This window comes from Sarcophilus harrisii, chromosome 5 (genome assembly GCF_902635505.1).
Source record: "Sarcophilus harrisii chromosome 5, mSarHar1.11, whole genome shotgun sequence".
Lineage (NCBI taxonomy): Eukaryota > Metazoa > Chordata > Mammalia > Dasyuromorphia > Dasyuridae > Sarcophilus > Sarcophilus harrisii.
The window spans coordinates 8,077,997-8,097,871 of NC_045430.1; the positions used below are offsets into that span (position 1 = coordinate 8,077,997).

At 49.0% G+C, this 19,875-nt stretch overlaps 1 protein-coding gene across 2 annotated transcripts in view; it reads right to left on the reverse strand.

The window, feature by feature from the left end:
• PARVB (parvin beta) overlaps positions 1-19,875 on the reverse strand; it is an 83,750-nt gene continuing 63,875 nt past the window's right edge. For both annotated transcript variants that reach the window (XM_003772665.4, XM_023505587.2), the window contains exons 6-13: positions 18,522-18,637; positions 17,301-17,359; positions 16,429-16,448; positions 14,462-14,523; positions 13,134-13,202; positions 11,268-11,369; positions 7,761-7,833; positions 1-4,621 (exon numbers count right to left, since the gene is read on the reverse strand). In XM_003772665.4, the coding sequence (XP_003772713.1) occupies positions 4,545-4,621; positions 7,761-7,833; positions 11,268-11,369; positions 13,134-13,202; positions 14,462-14,523; positions 16,429-16,448; positions 17,301-17,359; positions 18,522-18,637 (578 nt within the window). In that variant the 3' untranslated portion in view covers positions 1-4,544. The remainder of the gene's footprint in view (positions 4,622-7,760; positions 7,834-11,267; positions 11,370-13,133; positions 13,203-14,461; positions 14,524-16,428; positions 16,449-17,300; positions 17,360-18,521; positions 18,638-19,875) is intronic.

Sequence of the window (19,875 nt, forward strand, 5' to 3'; positions counted from 1 at the left end):
CCCCCAAATAAGTAGAACACAGAAAAGCCCATATTCAATCCCATAGTGGTTTCCCAGATTTCCACACAATCACAAAAGCTAGTTCAGAGAGAGTAAGGGAAGGACCAATTATATTCAAAGTTTAAAAAAAAGTTTTAACTGGAACTCCTCATTTCAGCTGCTACAATTGTCAGTGAATGCCAGAATCTCCGTCTAGATGGAAATTCAAAGATCATCCCTCGCCTGGGTAAGGAGAGAACCTCAGCATTATTCCGGTAGGATACCCCCCCCCCCAGTCTTTCTAGGAAGCCTTTCCAATGCTGGACAAGCCATCCTTTTTGAAGCTGGTCCTTCTCCTGAGCCTAAATGGGCTTCCCAGTAACTTGGTCCTTGCTCTACCTATGGCCAACAACTAGAACCCATCCAATTGCCATTTTTATAATTTACCTTCTTTTCTCCATCTGATGGCTCAGTGTGTTACAGAGACTCCCAAAGATTATGTCAATGGATGAATGTTTGGGTGGGTCACTCTCCAAGCTACAGAACCTTCTGAGGGAGCTGGATGATGGCTTTCTTCTGAGGACCAGACTCCCCGGCATAAGAGAGTTCATCATCAGTTAGCCACCAGGGATGACTTTCCAGGTCATGTTTAGTCATGAAAGAGTGGACCCAATAGGACTGGCATCTCATTAGTGGGTAAAGGAAAGGCACAAAGGAAATCTCAGATCCTTGAAGTCAAAGGGATTAACATGCCAGCATGGTTGAGCAGGAAACTCTCCATTAGCCTTAAATTGCTGGATAAGTATGAGCCACTATTAGAATAATAAATTGCAAATTTAATAGCTTCATTGAGCCATAACCTTACACTGGAAATAGAAGATTAAAATTAAGGGCAGAATACTGGAGGATGAGAGACATGTGATGTTTTCAACACTTCTTACAGTTAAAGGTTGGGACTGAAGAAGAGAAGGGAAGCAATGGATAGTGAATAGATTCAGAGAAGAAAAAATAGGTTATTAGAGAAATTCTAACCAGAGGCACGTTGACCTAGAAGTCGATGGGATCTGCCAGATCCCTGGCCCAGGGAATGAAGCTGTTTACCAAGGGTCACAGAGAATAACAAAGGAGGAATTCGAACGCAGGTTATTTAGTTCCAAAGCCAATGATCCACCTCCCACCACACTGTTCCTTTTTAACAAAATCCTATCATATTAAAGATGAGGAAAATGAGGCCCTGAAAGGTGATGGGCTTTTTGCACAGGCTTCCAAGGCAGCCAAGCCCAGAAGTGAGAGATTATTGAGCTTCAAGCATTTCTCATTGGTTGGTTCTGTAAAGGGCAGGAGCTGGACAAGGTGACTTTGGACGTCCTTCCCAGCTCCAGATCTAATCCTGTGCTTAAGGAAGTGGCCAGGAACTGATTCCTGGCCAGAAGCACTTATTTTCTACCTTCAGTGGGAGGGCTTTATGACAAATGGAGGACAAGGGAGACAAGGGACATCCTAAGGGGAGCCAAGGAGCCCAGGAGAAACTCTACCTCTAGTTAGTTTGGCAGCACTCAGGCCTGAGAGAGAATCAGGAATGACAACAGAAGCCTCTGAGCAGTTCCAAGAAACAGGGGCAGTGCTAGCCAAGCTGAGGGGAATGGAAAGATCTGGGGCCAGGAGGGAAACATCTCTGAGGAACAGGTGAAGAAGGCGAGGTTGGGCCCAGCGTTTGGAGAGCACCAGTCAGTGTCTCTCTGTGTGCTAAATGTTTAATCAGAACGTGACATCTGTAGGGGTAAAACAAGAGCTAAAACTTGGGGGTGGGAGGTGGGAAACCCACCATCTGGAAGGGGAGGCTCACCCAGCATGGAGCAAAGAGGGCCTCAATTTCCCAAGAGTGACAAATATGAGATTGCAGCCATCGTCTCAGCTGGGGAAAATGCTGGCCCGCCGATTGCCAGACATGCTGTCTTGTAATTGTTTCCATTCCTTAAAGACAACTTTTAAAAGTAAACAGCAGGATCTTTAAACAAATGAATTGGTTCTTGCTGGGGATTGTCACCCTTCCTACTGTTATTCTGAGGTCAGTACTAAGATGAGAAAGAATCCAAACTTCTTGATGGTGATCAAAAATCTAGGGTATATTGGGACCTGAAACTTGTCAGACTATGAGGCCCCTCCCAGCCCTGACACCCCCTGTTCTAGGCTCCCTCCCAGCTCTGACATCCCCTGTTCTAGGCTCCCTCCCAGCTCTGACATCCCCTGTTCTAGGCTCCCTCCCTGCTATGACATTGCGTCTTCTCAGGTTCTCTGACCATACACTCAGTAAAATGGGAAGAGCTCTGGGCCTGGACATGAGGAGCCCTGTTGCTTAGTCCTGGGGGCCTCTGTTCCACCCCAGCTTCTTTCCCTGCAGTGAAAGGGTTGGGCCCAGAGCATCCCCTGGGCTCCTTCCAGCTCTGCCCTCCGCATGCCCAGTCTCTGCTCCAGGCACCCTTGGTCCGAATGCCAGCCCCAGGGCAGGATTTGCACCCTTTGTCCCAAGCCCTCATGGAGGCATACGTGAGCCCCAAGGGCTTCTGCAGAAGGCACAGGATGCTCTGACTTGCTGATCCCATCACTGTGGCCTCTGAATGTCTCAGAGTCCCTGGCCCCCTGTGCCAGGGCTAATGCTCTCTACCCCTGCTGGGACACAGCCCCCCACACCGGGTTCTGTCCCAGGTGACGAGATAAGGCTGAGAAAATCAGCCCTGGCCTCCCACTCCCCATGGCACAGATGGAGAGTGGAAGGGCCACTTTCCTAGAGGGCCAGTGAGGCCACAAAGAAATATCCCCCTTGGGCAGAAATGGCAGGGACCTCCGTGCCCACTGGTGCCAGAGGAGGCAACTGAGGCACAGGAAAGCGTCCAGGACTTGCCCAAGCTTAGCCAGGTGGCAAGATGCTTCATTACCTGGGCTCTCCATCTCCAAACTCGAGGCTCTCCCCATCAAGCCACCCTGGCCCCTCTCATCTCAGGTTTACAGCCAGCTCAGAAGTGGAGACGGACCAGGGCAACTTCCATTTGCATCTCCCCCAGCCTGGAGCCTGGCATGGAGGAGGTGCTCAGCTCAGTACATATTAATAGAATGTAAGCTCCTTGAGGGCAGGAACTGTCTCTGTTCTATATCCTCCCAACTTAGCACAGGCTGGCACACAGCAGGCAACTAATAAATGCCCGTTACCCAGAATGGAGCAGCGCAGAGTAGACTGCAAACTCTCCAAGGTGAGTCTTTGTACCCTGCCTTAAGCACTACATCAGGTACCCAGGTGATTAATAAATGCCCATTGGTTGGCTTACTGATGTCACAGGTAAGGAAACAACCTCAGAAGGATGGGGAGAGTGTGCAGGGTGACACAGGAAAAAGGGAGATCGAGGCTGGTTGTGGTCTCCCAACACGTAACCCCACAGTTTAGCTCAAACACCTGCTGAAGGGGACATGATTCCAGGGGAAGTCCCAGGGCTGGCCCATTCTCTGGGTCCCCAGGTCGAGCCATAATCCAGCCTCTGAACAATCTAGAGGAGGAAACAGCCGCCCCTTCCACCAAGAGGTCCTGGGAAATGAAGTCATGTTAAGAAATAGTTATATAGGTAATTGCAAATAGACTCAGGAATATCAAAGTGGGACCCGAGTTCAAATTCTACCTGATTTTCCTTCTCAGTGTGATGCTAAAAAGTCACTATTCTTGGGGCCCAGGCTCCCCATCTACAACAAGGGGGCCTCTGGGTCTCTTTCACTTTCAAATCTGAGTTTATTTGTTTATTTTGCTTGAGAAAGGAGGGAGCTGGACTAGATGGCCTAAAGTCTACTTCTACCTGCTTTTTGACAGTTGGAGAAACTGAGCCAGGGAAATTCCTTTCCTGGGGTGATTCAGCCAGATCAGGTTGGAGGAACCCCTTGCTCTAGGCGAGGGAAATCTGCAGCCTCCCAGCCTAAGAATAAATCAGCAGGCTCATCAGTAGGGACTTTTTGTAGAAGCTCTGCACTCTGGGGATGTGGTTCATGTCATTTAAATGGGGGCCAAACATTTGGACAAAGAGAGGAAATGTCAAGAGTTCCTCATAAATAATTTCAGATTTTCTTTGAAAGGAAGGTGAAAAGTGGAAAGAAATAAAATGCAACGCCCGTTTTTGCTGGAAAGCACAGGTTTAAAGGACCTTCTGGCCCATGGGAAACAGTCGGAAAGCCTGGATAGTGCACGAGGGCGCTTGGATAGGCCTCGGGTCACTGAGCACTCCGTCCTAGAACAGGCTGGGAGGCCTCCATTGGGGACAGGGTCTGAGCCTGTCATCTGTCCCAAGAGCAAAGCAGGATGGGGGATCCAGTATCCCGGGGGGCCCCCAGCCCCTGGCCCTGGCCCCATCATTTCCAGAGCTCCATAGCACCAAGGAGACAGCGTGTCAAACGGCTCTGAAGAGGAGGCAACGATTCTTGCAGTCTCAGGAAGACGGGCAAACTAGAATAAGGCACAGAGGAGAGACCGAGTCACGGCTCTCCTTTGGGAAGGCGTCAGGGGATGAATATTTCAGCAGCTTCCAGGATCACTCAATGTTTTTGTACTTGGTGAACAGGTTGTATAAAACCCTCAGGGTAGACTTGAGATCCAGGTTGACAACATCTGCAGGGGAAGAAAAGCAGCAGCTATTTAGGGGGCTGTGGGAGAGGGAGCAAGCCCCCATCCACCCCCAACCCTGGGGGAATAAGAGGCCAAAATCTCTCCCAGCTTTGCCCACACTTGGGGAAAATGGCGCGAGGAGGCAATTAAAAAGCACTTATTCAATGCCTATGGTATAAAAAGCACTGGGATAAGAGAGAAAGGCCTTCACAACAAGGGGCTCAGCCAGGGGTTGGGGATGTCACACACCCGTGTTTCCTGAGAGAAAAGCGGCACAGGAATCATTATTTACAGTCGACACAGCAGGTCCGGAATTGAGGGCATTGGTTTACAAGTGGGATTGAGGAGAGGGTGGGAGAGAAATTAACTGAAGGGGGGAAAATGGCAGCTAAGGATTCTGGGGGGCAGTGAATGGATGGAGTGAGCTCATTCCAGGCATGGCGGGGGGGAGAGGGGGTAGTCAGGGTAAATGGACCAGAGGGGTAGGTGAGAGCCCTTCTTGAGCAGATCTGTGCTCTGGGAAAACAGCCTGGACATATGGAGCTCAGTGTCTGCCCATGGTTGGTGAAACAGCTTACACGGGGGTCAGAGAAGACAAGGTAATGCGTTCCATTATAAAGGGGGCAGCAGCTAGGGGCAGGGTTCACAGCCCACTCTCGGGGCTCACATCCAGGGCTCTCCAGGGCCCCCCCCGGACTGGGAACAATATACCACCATCCTCCCCAAGTCCCCGCTGCCCTGCTGCCAGTGCACTTGGCTATTTTTACTTTTTGGAAATCAATCTCCACTTCTGAAATCTCTGCCACCTCCGTAGGATAACATTTCTATTTAAAGACAAACTGACGCCTCCTTGAAACTCAGACCTCCTGACCCTCTTCATCTCTCTCTTTTTAATCAGAATAGAGAGACAAGGGTGGGGAGAAAGGGGTGGAAAGGGCAGGCTTGGGCTTCATGCCCTTGCCCCGGTGCTGGAAGGTGGACATCGGCCAGGGAAGACTACGAGCTCTCAATCCTGACTAACATTCGCCACAGCGACCGCCTCGGTCAGGAGCCAGATATTTGTCAAACCGGCCCCGAAGGGCTGGTAAGCCCAGGAGGCGGGCTGGGGACACACGGCACACAGAAGGGGCCTAATAACGGCTTGGTAAAGGGCCTGGCCTGAGTGGGTAAAACCATAAGCCAATGAGGAGTGGGGCAAGTGAGGGTGAGGGGAGAAGATTTCAGAGAAACAGCCGTTGGGCAGGTTTCATGAAAGAGAAAGGGCAAATCTTGAACAGAGACGTCCAAAGGAGAATGGGAGACGGTGCTGTCTCAGGAGGTGATGAGCTCCCCATCCTGGAGGTCTTCCAGCCTAGGCCAGATGTCCCCCTCTGAGGGGGCTCTCCCTTCTGCCATCAGTAATTCAGCCTCCTAAATTATCCCTGACTTCTGGCTCGACAGAAAAAAGGAAAAAAAAACACCCTGACAATAAGGTCGGGGAGTAAAGAGAGGCACAAACTGGTTAATTCTATGGCCGGTAGACCTAGAGACGCTGCCCTTCGTCCTTATAAATGTTGAGGAGAGAAAATTGGCAACGATCAGATCACGGGCCCGGGGACTTGGGCCAAGGGCACACTTAGTGTCTCTCTGTGGGTATCCCTCCTCCTGTCTCCTTCCCTCCTGCTCTGTGTGTGTCTGTGTCTCCCTCTGTCTTGTGTCCCTCGGTCAGTCTGTCTCCTTCCTTCCCCCTCCCCATCTGGGTATGTCTTCCTCCCTGCCTCGGTGTCCCTTTGTCTCTCTTCTTCTTCCTTCCCCCTCTCTCCATAATGGGCTTTGAAAGAGACCCTACGGTTTCCTCCATCTGGAGCCCCACGCCATGGGCCCGAGACCCCGGGAGGGTCGCCCCTTTGGGAAGGTCGCCCTGGAAACTTCTCCGGGAGATTTCGCCGTCATGATGGTTTTTGGCCCATCAAAAAGAATTCCATGAGAAATGTCACACAAGATATCCGGTATAACTTCCTCTGACACCAGACCACAGAGGAGGGGGCGCTGCCTCCAGGAGGGAAGCCCAAGCTCTGGCAGGAACGGCCTCAAACACAAGGGAGGGACCGAGCCAGCCGCCCAAGCAACAGCCGGGCAAGGTGAGAAAAGCTCATCACCAGATGGCGGCGACCGCCTGGGGAAGGAGATCTGGAGCCACAGCGATTCACAAAACCCAATTCTCGGGAGCGAAGGGCATTTGTTCTCTAACAGCGGAGAGAAAACCCATGCTGAGAACAAAACTCCTCTTCATTATGATGTGTCTTATCAATGATAAAACCCTGTGCACTTGGAGAAAAATATCAGTTCACTTCTGAGTCCCTTCTGTCAAAAGGAAAGATGGCCCAACTGAAAGTACCCATTGCTCCCAGCCCTGTTCTAAGCCCCCTCCCAGCTCTGACATCCCTTGTTCTAAGCCCCCTCCCAGCTCTGACATCCCTTGTTCTAAGGCTCCTGCAGCTCTTACAGTGTCCAATTGAGGAACCAAAGAGCTTCCCATTAGGCTTCTTGGCAGATTCTTCCTTGGTCTGTTATCCAGTCTCCAGGCCCAGCCTCTCACTACCTTCCTTCCCTCAGAAGCTCATGGAAGAAATTTCACTGGTCAGAAAGCCCCCATAACTAATTTAAACTCTCCTCAAGCAGTGAGGGCCTCCAGGCGTCCCAGCTGCCACAGAGGACACACACAGGTGGCAGCCCATGCGCTCTCCTGAGAATCACCAAGGTCCAGAATAGCCTATATAATGCAACCTGAGCTAACTCGGGGGGGGGGGGGGGGGGGGGGGGGGGGGTCAGCCAGACTCACAGACAGAGGGGGAGCAAGCTCCTCCCTTGCTATTTCTGAGCGACAGTTGCCTCCTAGCCCAGGGTGAGCCCACTCCCCAGCCCGGCCCCCACAGGCCCTCCCTTGGTTCTGAGGAGGGGGCGCTGGGCAGGGCTCTAGAGTTCAAATTTGACCTCAGACACTTAATATTCCAACCTGTGTGACCTTGGGCAAGTCATTTAACTGGGAAGTAGCCTGAGGGGGAGGAAACAAGAAATGGCTTTCCATTTGGATGGAAAAAAAAAAAAAAAGGAATCACTTTTTTTTTTTTTTTTTAAGTCTCCCATTAAAGGAATCCCATACCTTCTGGGCGAGCCTTCGGTTTCTTAAGTCCTCCATCTTGCATGAGTTCAAAAGCAAATGAGACATTATGCACCTGCCCCAAAATAAGAATTGGTCATTATCATCAAAGAGCAACAATTTCCTCTGGGGGACGCTTCCTCCCTGGAGGGACCAGCTCAGTTTTTGTTGTCACATTCCCAGCATCTAGCAAGCAAGCAATTAAGCACCTACTAAGTGCCTGGTAAAGCACACACAGTCTCATAAAAGCTTGGCAGAGTGATTTGCATTCCATGCTTCCTTTTTTTTTTTGTCCCCCAAGAGAATCCTGTTGAATGTCTTCAGGACGTTCTCCTCCCCACCCCAGCGGCTTCTACTTTCAGGAATCCTTCCCCAGGTGGCGCCCAATGGTTGCCTCTCCTCCTTAAGCGGGTCCCAGTGATAGAATAAATCCATTTTCAAGGGGAAAAAAATCAAAGTTCTACGTGGCTTATAAAGTTTCTTGTTGGCCTTCCATGGGGTAAGCTGGGAGAGTCACTGGATATCAGGGATTGAGTCTCAGAGAGTTAGGGAAGCATCTTGTCCTTCAGAGAACTGTCCAAAAGAACGCTGGGACAGGAGATGGGGAGGATGCAAAATGGACAGAAGGGACCCTGCCTCAGGCTCCTCCTTGCTGGGTGATCTTGGACAAGTCACTTAATAATCACAACTAGAAACAGAAGGCCAACCTCAAAGCCAGGAAAATGTGGCTTTCAGCTCTACATATTCTGGCTGCATGACCTTAGGCAAATGACTTAACTCTAACCCCTGACAATTCTCCAAGACAGAAATCGAGGGAAAACAAACTGGGAAAAAGCCATCAGAGAATTCTGCAGTTGGAAAAGATCTCAGAGTGCTCAACAATCAAAAAAAAAAAGGCCCCTTGAACCATAATATTTTGATGAGTTAAGTGTAAAATGAATCAGAAACATATGGATAAAGATTTACTCACAATGCAAATTAATAATTAACAGAAAAACATTTGAAAAAAAAAACAGCATTTAGTCAAACCCACAACATCTGAAAACAACTCAAGATGTTAGAAAATCGATGATGCTGCAAGGATCTAAGACAATTGTGATGGAAAATGCTGATCACATCCAGAGACAGAATTATGGAGTCTGTGTGAGGGTCAAAGCGGACGATTTTCACTTTTTTTGTTTGTTTTTCTCTTATAGTTTCTCTTTTGTTCTGATTCTTCTTTCATAGCATGATTAATATAGGAATATGTTTCTTCTACTTGCTATCTTGGGGAAGAGGGAGGGAAGGGAGAAAAGGAGAAAAATGGGAAGCCCCAAATCTTACCAAGATGAATGTTGTAAACTACCTTTATATGTAACTGGAAAAAATAAAATACTATTAAGTAAAATAAAAATAAATAAATAAAAATAAAAAAGGGCCAAGATGGTTGAGTCCAACAGACAGCCATGACTACATGCAGCAAATAAACTTTCCTACGAGATTTCAGAAATGCAACATAATGTAGAGAGACAGAGGACAGGAGAAACCAGGAAAATGTGGCTTCCAGCTCTACCTCTTGACACATTCTGGCTGACCTTAGACAACTGTCCAGGGCTTAGAGTTAAGTGATTTGCCTAAGATGGGAAATCTGTTCCTACTCGACTGCTCAAGTTTTCATCTCTGTACTGATGATTCTCAAATCTACTTATCCATCCCCGACTTCTCTCATACTTTTGGTCTCATTAACACTCCCCCTACACCCCCCTCATCTATTCCTCTATATTGTAGAGGGCAACATTACCCTCCCATCTCTCAGGCTCCCCACCTCAGAATTATCCTGGATCCTTCACATTCTCTCATCCTTCATGGCCAAGCTGTTGCCAAAGCCTGTTGATTTTGCCCCCATGGCCAGTGATCTCGCCCCCGCGGCCGCTCCTATATGCTCCCTTCTGTCCTCTGAGGATGTCACATCCTGGGGCAGATCCCATATCCTCCTGCCTATGGATGGGTCATCCTGTCTCAAGTCTCCCCCTCTGCCAGTCCATCTTCCATTTGGCCACTAAAATAATTTCCCTAAAGCTCAGGTTTGATCCTACCACATCACCCCCTACTCAACTAACTCCAGAGCATCCCTCTTGCCTCCAGGCGCAAATACAGAATGAAAAATACAGAAAGTCCCTCCTCCCTTTCCAGTTTTCTGGCACCTTATTCCTTGGGACACTTACTCTTGAACCCAGTGGCCTCTCTTTTCAGCCTCCTGGCTGGTCCATGATCAATACTCTCCATCTGATTGTCCCTAACCCTAGAATGCTTTCCCTCCTACTACCGACTTTCTTGGCTTCTTTGAGTCCCAAATAAAATCCAACCTTCCACAGGAAGTCTTTCCTAGTAGACTCTCTTAAATGCTTTCTCTCCGCTAATTATTTCCTATTTAGCCTTTGTATATACTTATTTACATATTCTCTCTACGGGTGGATTGCAAGCTCCTGGAGGGCAGGGATTTTCTTTGTACCTTTTTAGCGTATAGAGTAAATGCTTGATAAATGTTTATTGATTGACTGAGAAAAAGAGCCAACCTGCATTGGTGGAGGTACTTTCTTCAACTGGAAGTTTCCTACCCAGATGAAATCAGTAAGAAATCAGATCAATTCTCCAAGTAAGTCTCATAATTTCTATTTTCTGAGTCTCAGAATTTCACCTTCCCTGGTTAGCCTCCATCTCTCCCACTCCCTATTGTAAGAATTCAGGTATTACTGGCCTGAGTCTCCCCATCATATTCTACCTGCTATAATGTCCTGTTTTTTATATATATTATCTCAGTACCTCAGCAGCACAGTGGAGAATGTGCTAGGCTTGAGTTCAAACTTTGCCTCAGGACATTAACTGTGAGACCCTGGGCAAGTCCCTGAATTTTTCTCATCTATAAAATGGAGATAATAATGGCACTTATCCTCCCAAGACTGTGTCTAAGCTCAAATGAGATGACATTTGTAAAGTTCTTGAGCAATCTTAAAGTACTTGGGAAATACTATTATTATTCTCTAATAAAATTCTAGAGGAGGCAGTTTGGCAAAGTGGGTCGAGGGAGTAAGTCCCAAAGCCTCCTGGGAAGACACGGATTCCAGATGCCTCTGGGAGAGGACTCATGATGAAACCCCAGAGAGGGGGGATAAACTAAGGCTATATAGATGGAAGCCAATGGACACGGCCAATGCATGAGTTTGTTTCTAACAATTTTAGTTTTTCTCGCTTGTTCACAGTTTGGGGGAAGGAAGGGAGAGAGAAAGAAGCTGAACCTAAAAATAAGAATAAAATGAATTTTTTTTTTTAAATGCCTCTGGTATGTACTTCCTGGACCCTGGATAAGTCATTTAAATTTCTCAGGAGTCCCAGGCAATGTTCTAAGATTGTAGGTCTAATGAAGTCCAGAGTTTATTCTCATTCCTCCCTAACTCACTAACTACCATCTGACTGTAACTCCCTTGAGACAGGGACTATGGGGCTCCAATGGGAACACGAGCGTGTACGTACCTTCTGGTCGAAATTCTCCGGAGTTAAATGGAAGTTATGAAGAGGGACAAAGTATCCTTCCAGCAGACCCATGAGTAAAACCAGGTACACACCATCTGCAAACTGAAGAAACGGCATCAGCGATGTTCCTGGACCGGTCTTGCCCCTCACACACCCAAGCAGAGAAAGCACGTTCAGGTTTAGAACTCCTGCCTCTGGCGCCATGCTCCCTCCACCAGGGGCAGAGAGGGCCTTCTCCTGGTCCCTGGAAGGAGAAGACACCCTGGGGCTCTCATTTTTCAGGCTATAAGAATAATTCAAGGTCACTACCACCCCCAATGATCCTCAGCCTTTCTGCAGAGGGAGGAGCTAAAGCAAACAAAGTCCCTTCCCCTGTGCCTTTGTCAAGGGAAGATGCTAACCAGACGGTCCAAGATCCCTTCCATCAGAAACGCCCAGCTCCTCATTTTACAATTTAACTATGTGAGAGCCAGAAAAGGGACGAGTCTTGGGGGAGGGCCCACAGTCAACACGAAAGAGATCCCCTATTTCCTAGACCTTCTAGGTGCCATTTTGAAAGTACAAAGTATGTACCAAAGGAAGTTCAATAAAAGGGCTTGAGGATCTAGAAAATACCAGGAAGCCAGGGGAGAAAGTGAGAAAGAACAGAGATGCTAATAAAGATGCTTCTTTTCTATTCTTTTTATAATCAACATTCAGAAGTGTAGGCAGCTATGTCACAGTGGATATAGCACAGGACCAACTGCAGATCCTAGCTGCATGACCCTGAGCAAATCCAGTTCTTCTTGAGCCAAGAGCCAGGCCCCTCCCCACTGTGCCCTCGTGGCCCTCCAAGATTTTCACAGAAAATTTTCAAAGAAGGGCCAGTGTCCCTTTACTGAGAAAGAGGGCAGATAACGAGCACATTTACTGGGGATCTCAGGCTACCTCATGGTGGATCCCCATAGAACCCCTCAAGGTGGACATGACAGATGAAGAAACTTTGCTCAGGGGTCCCACGGTCACCAGAGATAGGATTCAAAACTGTCACAGAATTGGGTTCATTTACCAATTGACCAATTCTCGCTCCGTGCTAGAATTATCCCCATTATCCTCCCTGACAAATTCTTCAATTCTTTCTAAGAGGCGGCAAGGGAGGTTTATTAACAAAGAGCCACCGTGGAGGTAGATAAGTATTAATAGGTAGCTGGACGCTCTCATTATTGTAGAGAGGCAGCCGCGGTGGCCCGGGGATGACCCAGATCTTTGGGGACTTGGGCAGGAGCAGCTCTATCAAAAGCGTCTCTGCCAAAAGCCAAGAAGTCACGAATCCCACCACTGCTCGGGAACTGATGCGACATCTTCACATGGCTGAAGAGGGCCTGGGAACAGACACTCCTCAGGCTTCCTTCAGGCCCGAAGGAGCAGAGGGGTCCCTGCCATTCTATGGGTTTGGCTCAGTTTTTCTGAAGAATATTAGGAATAAGGACTAGAGCCATGATTTCATTTATGAATTCCTAAATGATTCCCAGAAAGCTGCTTAGAGGTTAAGGGTCATACAGCCAGGGGTCAATGTAGGACTCATCCCTCCATCTTCCTGGCTCCAAAATCAGTTCTCTATCAGCTACAACACAGCTGCCCCTCTTAAAAATATTACAAAGTACACTTACAAATAGTAAGGCGAATTAAGATTGAAACCACCCAGTAAATGAGCTTTTCTTAAGCCCTTTCTGCCTGTGGGGATCCTCTCCTTTTATAAACAAGGACACCGGGGGCCAGAGAGCTGCCAGCTGGAGCAGGCCTTGGACCTGGGTCTCCTGGCATCTGTCCCATCCCAGAGTGTGCCTTTTACTGCCACAAGGAAGTGTGCCCGGGAGCCAGCCTTACCTGCGTCTCCAGCTCTGTGACCTCCAAGTTCAACTTATTAAGGTGTTTGTTCACAAATGTGATTAGAGACTGCAGAGACAAGAAGGTGGAAAACAAGGGGTTAATGATGGCCAGCCTGGACCCCGCAGGCCCATTGGGAACAGGTCTGGGGACTGGGGGAAAAAAAACTAAACTTTCAAAAGTAAAAGCTAATGAAACAAGGTCTGATGGGACGGGTCAATGGACGGGTGCATCCACCACGAAATGATGGAAAATACAATGATATCCTTTGTGTGAAGGGGAGCCCACTGCTGCTTGAGAAAACTGTCCTAATTAAGACTGTCCTTTGAATGGAGAGGAGACCCACCCATTCTACCCTGCCCCTTCCATGCTATAGAGAACACATTCTTGCTTTCTTTTCCATGGGACAGCCTTTTGAATATGTGAATGCCAGGATCCAACAACTAAAACTGACTCGTCGGGAGCTTCCCAGAAGCCTCTGCCCGTCCTGCCTGCTGGCCCACCCCGCACCCCCCACCCACTGGGAGGTCCCCTTCCTTCTGCAGACAAATGCAGGGGAAAGGATGGTCTCAGACAAAGGAGCGGCTACGTCACAGGCCCCAGTGACCAACTGTGCGCTTTCTCAGAGACGCCCATAGGGCGGCAGAGCCGAGCCCTCCATTTATCCTATTTCACCCGAATAAAGACATAGATTTAATGTATTTCTATGCCCTACCGGGAATGGGTTTCAATGTCTTTAACAATAAAAAATTTAAAAAAAAAATTCAGGCCAGATACTCCTGGAGGCTGATCAGCTCTTAACAGTGCCGACTTCAAGGGAGGAAAATTCACATGATTGGGGGACTGTTTGTTCCCCATTCAAGTCCTTGACATCTGCAGGAGCTGATGAGGCCCTTCAAGACCCTTTCTCCTTTGTATACCTGTCTGGAAGAAAAATGGGCTCAATTTACTCTCCAGCCCCATTCTGACAGGCAAGCTCAGAGAAAGGGTTTCAAATAAGACTTTAAATGCTTATCAAAAAGAGCAAGATCCAACAGGCCTCTGCACTTTAAAAAAAAAAAAAAAAAAAAAAAAGAGCCACGAGAATGAGGAAGGAGCTTGAATCTGAATTAGCTTCCACAGAACAACAGCGAGGAGGTGGGGCCAGGGGGGGCACTGCCAGGATCTGCCAGGCTGCAGGCCAAAAGGTCCCCAGGGAGCAGAAAAGGCCGGTTCCGTATGTCACCGCTGCCCTCCCGATGCTAACTGCATTTTGGTGTGTGTGGCGGAGATACTCTGGATCTCAAGCACTTGCAGCCCCTCAGAGCCCAGAACCGACGCCAGCTTACCTTCTTCACCACGCTGAGCTTATCCGGGGCATGGTCAAAGAGCGTGTCGAAGGCGTCCCTTTCTGTGGGGCAAAGGGAGTGAGAAACATTGGGTGAGGGAGGGAGAGCTGAGGAGGATGCAGGGAGAGGGCATCTGGACCTCTCAGGCCAGGCCCATTAAGGGGCCAGTTATGCACACGTAGTCTTCCCCATGAGACTGTAAGCTCTTTGAGGGCAGGACCATCTTTCCCTTCTTTTTGTATTCCCAAAGCTTAGCCCAGTGCCTGGCACATAGTAGGTGCTTAATAAACGTTTTCTGAATTAAACTAGATTGAATCAAAGTACACTAGGTGAAGCAGCTGATAAAGGAAGGTACTTGGAGGCCCAAGTGCAAATCAGGCCTCAGACAGACTAGCTGAGGGAGCCTGGCTAAACCACTTTGCTTCGTCTGCCTCAATCGCCTCATCTATAGAATGAGGATAACAATAGCAGTAGGATGGTTGTGGAGATTAAAGGGAGAATGTTTGTAAAGTGAGTTGCAAATGTTGAAGCTCTATAGCAATGGTAACCATTGCCATTGCCATTACTGTTAATATTGTTATTATTATTATTACTACAAGGGCCGCTATTAAAGTCTCAAGCTAATGTTAAGCCAGACTCGTGCAAAATCAGCCTCTCGGTGTCCAAACAGCATTGAGACTTTAACCTTGGGCCCCCAACACGTCTGCAGACAGATTTCAGGGGACCAGGGAACTTATTTGTTGGGGTTTGGGGGAAATAGTTCGATAACTGCATCTAGTTCAATTGCTCCCCTTTGTAATCCCCTGCATTTTATTTCGTGCACTGATTCTCAAAGGTCTCTGGAGCTTCACCAGAGTGGCTGCCAAAGGGGTCCGGGGCAGAAACAAAGTCAAAAATCTCAGTTTTAGGGCATTCTATAAGCTGCCCTCGATTCCCCAAAGGGGATCTGGAAGAGGAGCCTAAAGGTTGCCAGAGTCAGAACATTCCCCCCCAAAGAGGGTCAGCCAGTGAACAGGGACAAAAACATGGTGAGTACAACCTAGATCTGAGGGATGGTAGGAGGGAGCAGAGAAACACCATCTCCTCCCCCTCCCCCAAGGCACCCGTCTTCATGGCTCCCCTCCCAAGTCTGTCTCCAGCCACAGAAGGGGTGTGGGTCCCACCCACCCGTCAGCCAGCCCAGTTTCCAGGGATAGCCTAGGGCAGTGGAGGAGGAAGAAGACAACTGGGAGGCTGTTGCCATGGCGACCCCACATCATGATCCCTCCCTCCCTGAGGATGCTTCCTCCTATTAAGAGGAGGAGCTCTTCATGAGCCACTGCCAGAGGAGGTTCTGGAGACTTCCCCTCAACAGGCCAACCAGGTGGCCGAGGTGAGGGTCTCAGCCTCTCTCCAGCTCAGTCAAGAGGAACCCCAAAAAAGGGAAATTTAGTTCACCTTCATATGAATGCTCCCAACACCCAGGGAGGAGATCACAGGGCCCCAGATTAAGATGTGAATTCTCATTTTACAAAGGGGGAAACTGAGGGTCAGGGAGGTCAGAGACCTGACATGAGCATGACCTCCCTTTTCCCAGCTCCTCTCAATATTTTATACCATGAGAGAAAAAATGCCAAGGGGACAAGATCGCCTCCCTCTCTTCCAGTAGGAGTAAAACAGGTCCAAAGTCCGTCAGCTTGGCCTGAAAATGTAACAACTAGGGGACGTCACAGTGCACAGGCAGGAAGACCTGAATTCAAATCCAGCCTCAGACACCAACTAGCAGAGTGACACTTCACCTCTAGCTGCCTCAGTTTCCTCAGCTGTAAAATGAGGGTGATTATAGCACTATTTTCCAGGGTGGCTAGGGAATCGAATGAGAAATCTATAATATCACTTAGCACAGTACCGGTACACAGCAGGTGCTCTATAAATGCTAGCTATAATCCATTATCATTAATAACATGTCAATTTCCCAGATTACTTACCAAATCTTCCCATCATCATCCTGCAAATGAAAACAGGAGAGGACCCCTCTGTTAGAGCAGGCTCATTTAAGTAGGAAAAGGATTCTTAAGGAGAGAAAAAGACGATGAATAAAGGAACACTGACAGTTACTGATTGTTTTGCTTAGAGAATAATTCATATAATTAATCGTTCGTCACAGCCTTTTATTTTATCATCACAGCTTTTTATTTTATCCCCATCTTGTTGTCCTTATAAAAAGCAGACATTCTTCACCTGTGATACAGGAATTTTTTTTTTTTATTCTAATAACTGTATTTCAATCTAATTAGCTTACATTGCAATGTAAATTGCAGTAATTTAATAAATTACATTATAATATATAATTATATAAAATAAATATATATATTTATAATATATTTTATATATGCATAATTAAAATAAAATTACATTTTATTTTAAACATTTATTTAAACATTATTTTATTTATTTTTTTTAATATTTTATTGAGACATTAAAAGCGTATTTTTTGGTGGATCATTTTGGGGGTTTGGGTTTTTGGTCTATGTTTTCTTTCATAACAAGATTAATAGAAAAAATACGTTTTGTACGATTGCACATGTTATAACTGTTTACATCTCAGGGAGGAAGAAGAAGAGGGGGGATCAAGAGAACCAGGAGAAGGGAGCAAAAGGCCCCAAACCTTTGGGAATAAATTCTGTCATAAACATTTGAGAAAGGAACGTTGCTAGAGGTATATGACAGGATAGGATTATTGGGGAAATGGCTGCATGCCGTGCAGGGGCCACAGCGGTGTTATAGAGGATGAGAGCAAGGAGCAAGAACAGCGATAACCCTCAATCAGTGGCCCGGAGAAGGGGTTGGGGGCACTTACTCAGTGGTGGTGGTCAGCTCCTCCGCCACGTGGGTTGAGTGCAGCAAGCCTTCTCGCTTCTGAAAGACCCCAGAGACCATGACTGTAAGTGCTGCTCTCGTGGGAGCCCCCCAGCCATCCCCCTGACCCCCCTCTGCCCTCCTTGTATGGCCGCTCCTCAGGAGGCCCACAGCCTGCCCCCCAAGGCCCCTCAGAACGCTGGCTGTGTTATCTGGAAGGGACGGCCTTCCATCCCCCAGCCCCTGATTAGACAGCCTGGGGTGGAGAAGAAGGGGGTCACGATTGGGCCTCTGCTGGGTCAGACCCTGAAGGAAGGGGTCAGGGAACTAGCAGACTTTGCTGGTTGGGAGAGATCTGGAGGACGGGGCACAGACGTGGGCAAGGGGACCAGGAGGATGAGGGGGGCTGCCAAAAGAGGGTCAGGAGGCTGGAGTCTCAGTGTCAGCCCTGACAGGAGCCCCAGAGAAGCTCCCTGGCTCTGGGACTGGAGACAGAATGAGCAGAGCCAGGGAAGGGCATGAGGTGAGCACTTCTAGCTCCTGGCACCCGCAGACACTCCCAGTAAGAGTTGCTTGGGGCCTTCCTGGGCACACCCAGCCTGGAGACAAAACTCTGGCCAGCGGTGCATGCCGTGTTCTGCCCCCGTGGCCTCTGCAAAGAGGGGAAGGCAGGGCTTTTCATCGACCCCCTTCCCCTGTTCTAACCTCAGCGTTCAGACATGCCCCCTCATGGGTGCACTCTCCTATGCTCTCACTCACAGCCCTCCTTCCTAAAAGCCAGGGCCCCCATTCTCCGTGCCGCGCCACCCCAAGGCGCAGGCAGGCGGGCAGCACACGGGGAGGGTGCCGCATCTCAGAAGCCCCCCGCTCCCCCTGCCTGCAGCCTTCTCCATTGACTGATAAGCACAATGAGCAGCCGAATATTGAATCTTGACACCGGCTTCAGGAGGAGATGAATGTGCCTTTTGAAAAACATCTTGGAAATTAAAGCTGAAAGCCCGGGGAGCCCGTGGGCTCGCCTTCCCTCCAAACATGGCCCTGTTTCTCATTCCCACCATTTATCTCAAATCCAGGGCGAGCTATAGATTTCATCAAAAAGGAAAACAGAGCAGAGCCTCCTCTCAGGAGGAAAGAAGAGGGTAAAAAAGGGCAGGGTGGCCCACAAGCCCGCCCCGGGGAGAGTCAGACAAGAGCTGGGGGGCCGGGGCGGGGCGGAACTTACCCTGACGACCACCACCTGCACGGATACGTGCTCGGGGAGCCGGATCGGGGCTCGGAAGTGCATGGCCAAGGCAACCAGCAGGTGAAGGATGGCCACGAGGTTCTTCCCGTGGATTGCTACGGAGGGAAAGGAAAGGGAGGGGCTTCTGAATAATGTCACACACGAAGTAAAAAACTAAACACTGAAAAAGAGAATGCGGTCCGAGGGGAGAGTGGGCGGTAATAAGGAAGCAGCAAGGGACACCAGAAAGAACACTGGGCTTGGATGCGAATCCTGCTTCCTCTTGGGTATTCTGAACAAGATACCTCAACTCCAGGCCCAGATTCGTCATCTGTAAAATGAGGGTATTTGATCGCCGAGGTCCCTTCTGACTAAGTCTCTGGCCCTCTGAAGCCAGAGACCCGGGTTTGAGTCCCATGGGATGATGGGTAAGTTACTGAACTGCTCTGCTCATCATTTTTTTTATTTGTGAACTAGATGAAGTGAACAGACCTAGAGTTTCAGTGCTTCTCCAAAGGAAAGATTTCCCCAAACCAGAGATCCAAGTCTCTGGGCCACCTCCCCCTACCCTGCCTCAGGGGGCCTGACCTGCAACCTGCCCCCCAAGCCACCTTCCATCCCCACTGTCTCCTTGCTTCTTGTGCAGTCTTCCTTTTTTTTGAATATAAACTTTTCAAGACCAAGCCCTTAGTAAGATACCTTCCTCATTGATTCACAGTCTTTAAGGGCCCCCACTCTAAATTCTATGTGTCAATGGCGGGGGGGGGGGCTCTAGAAAAATGTGCCCCAGAGGTCCAGGACCTCGCCTCCCTCTGCACGGAGGGATCTAAGCCTCCCATGGCTGCAGCCTTCAGGAACCAGGCCCTAGGCTGGCCAGGCCAGCTGTGGCTTGTGTTTCAAGCAGGCCGTTGGGTGGTAAAACACTTGTATTAAAACGAATGCTCTCTGCCCTCTCAAGACAGAGCCATGCTGTCACTCTCTGCCACAGTTGTTAGCACAATCTGTGAGGGAGGCCGAACGGCAGGAGGGGGCGAGGGGTGAATCCGCTTTCAGGTTGGTACTGACAGGTAACACCTGCTCTGGTTAATTAACGGCATCCCTCTGACTCTGCTATTTGCTCTTACTTAGCAGAGAGGCTCTCTGCCCTCCAGAAAACATCTCGTGGTAATTATCTTCCACTCTGGAAAGGGGGAGCAAGGAGTGGGAGGGTCCCAGGAGGCCCCGGGATGGACAGGGGAGCCAGGGCAGGTACGGGAGTGAGGGAAGGGGAAGGAAAACTTACAGCACCCACAGCCGGGCGGGACAGAATGTGCAGGGATGGGGCAAGGGGACCAGCAGGCTCCAGAGTTAAAGG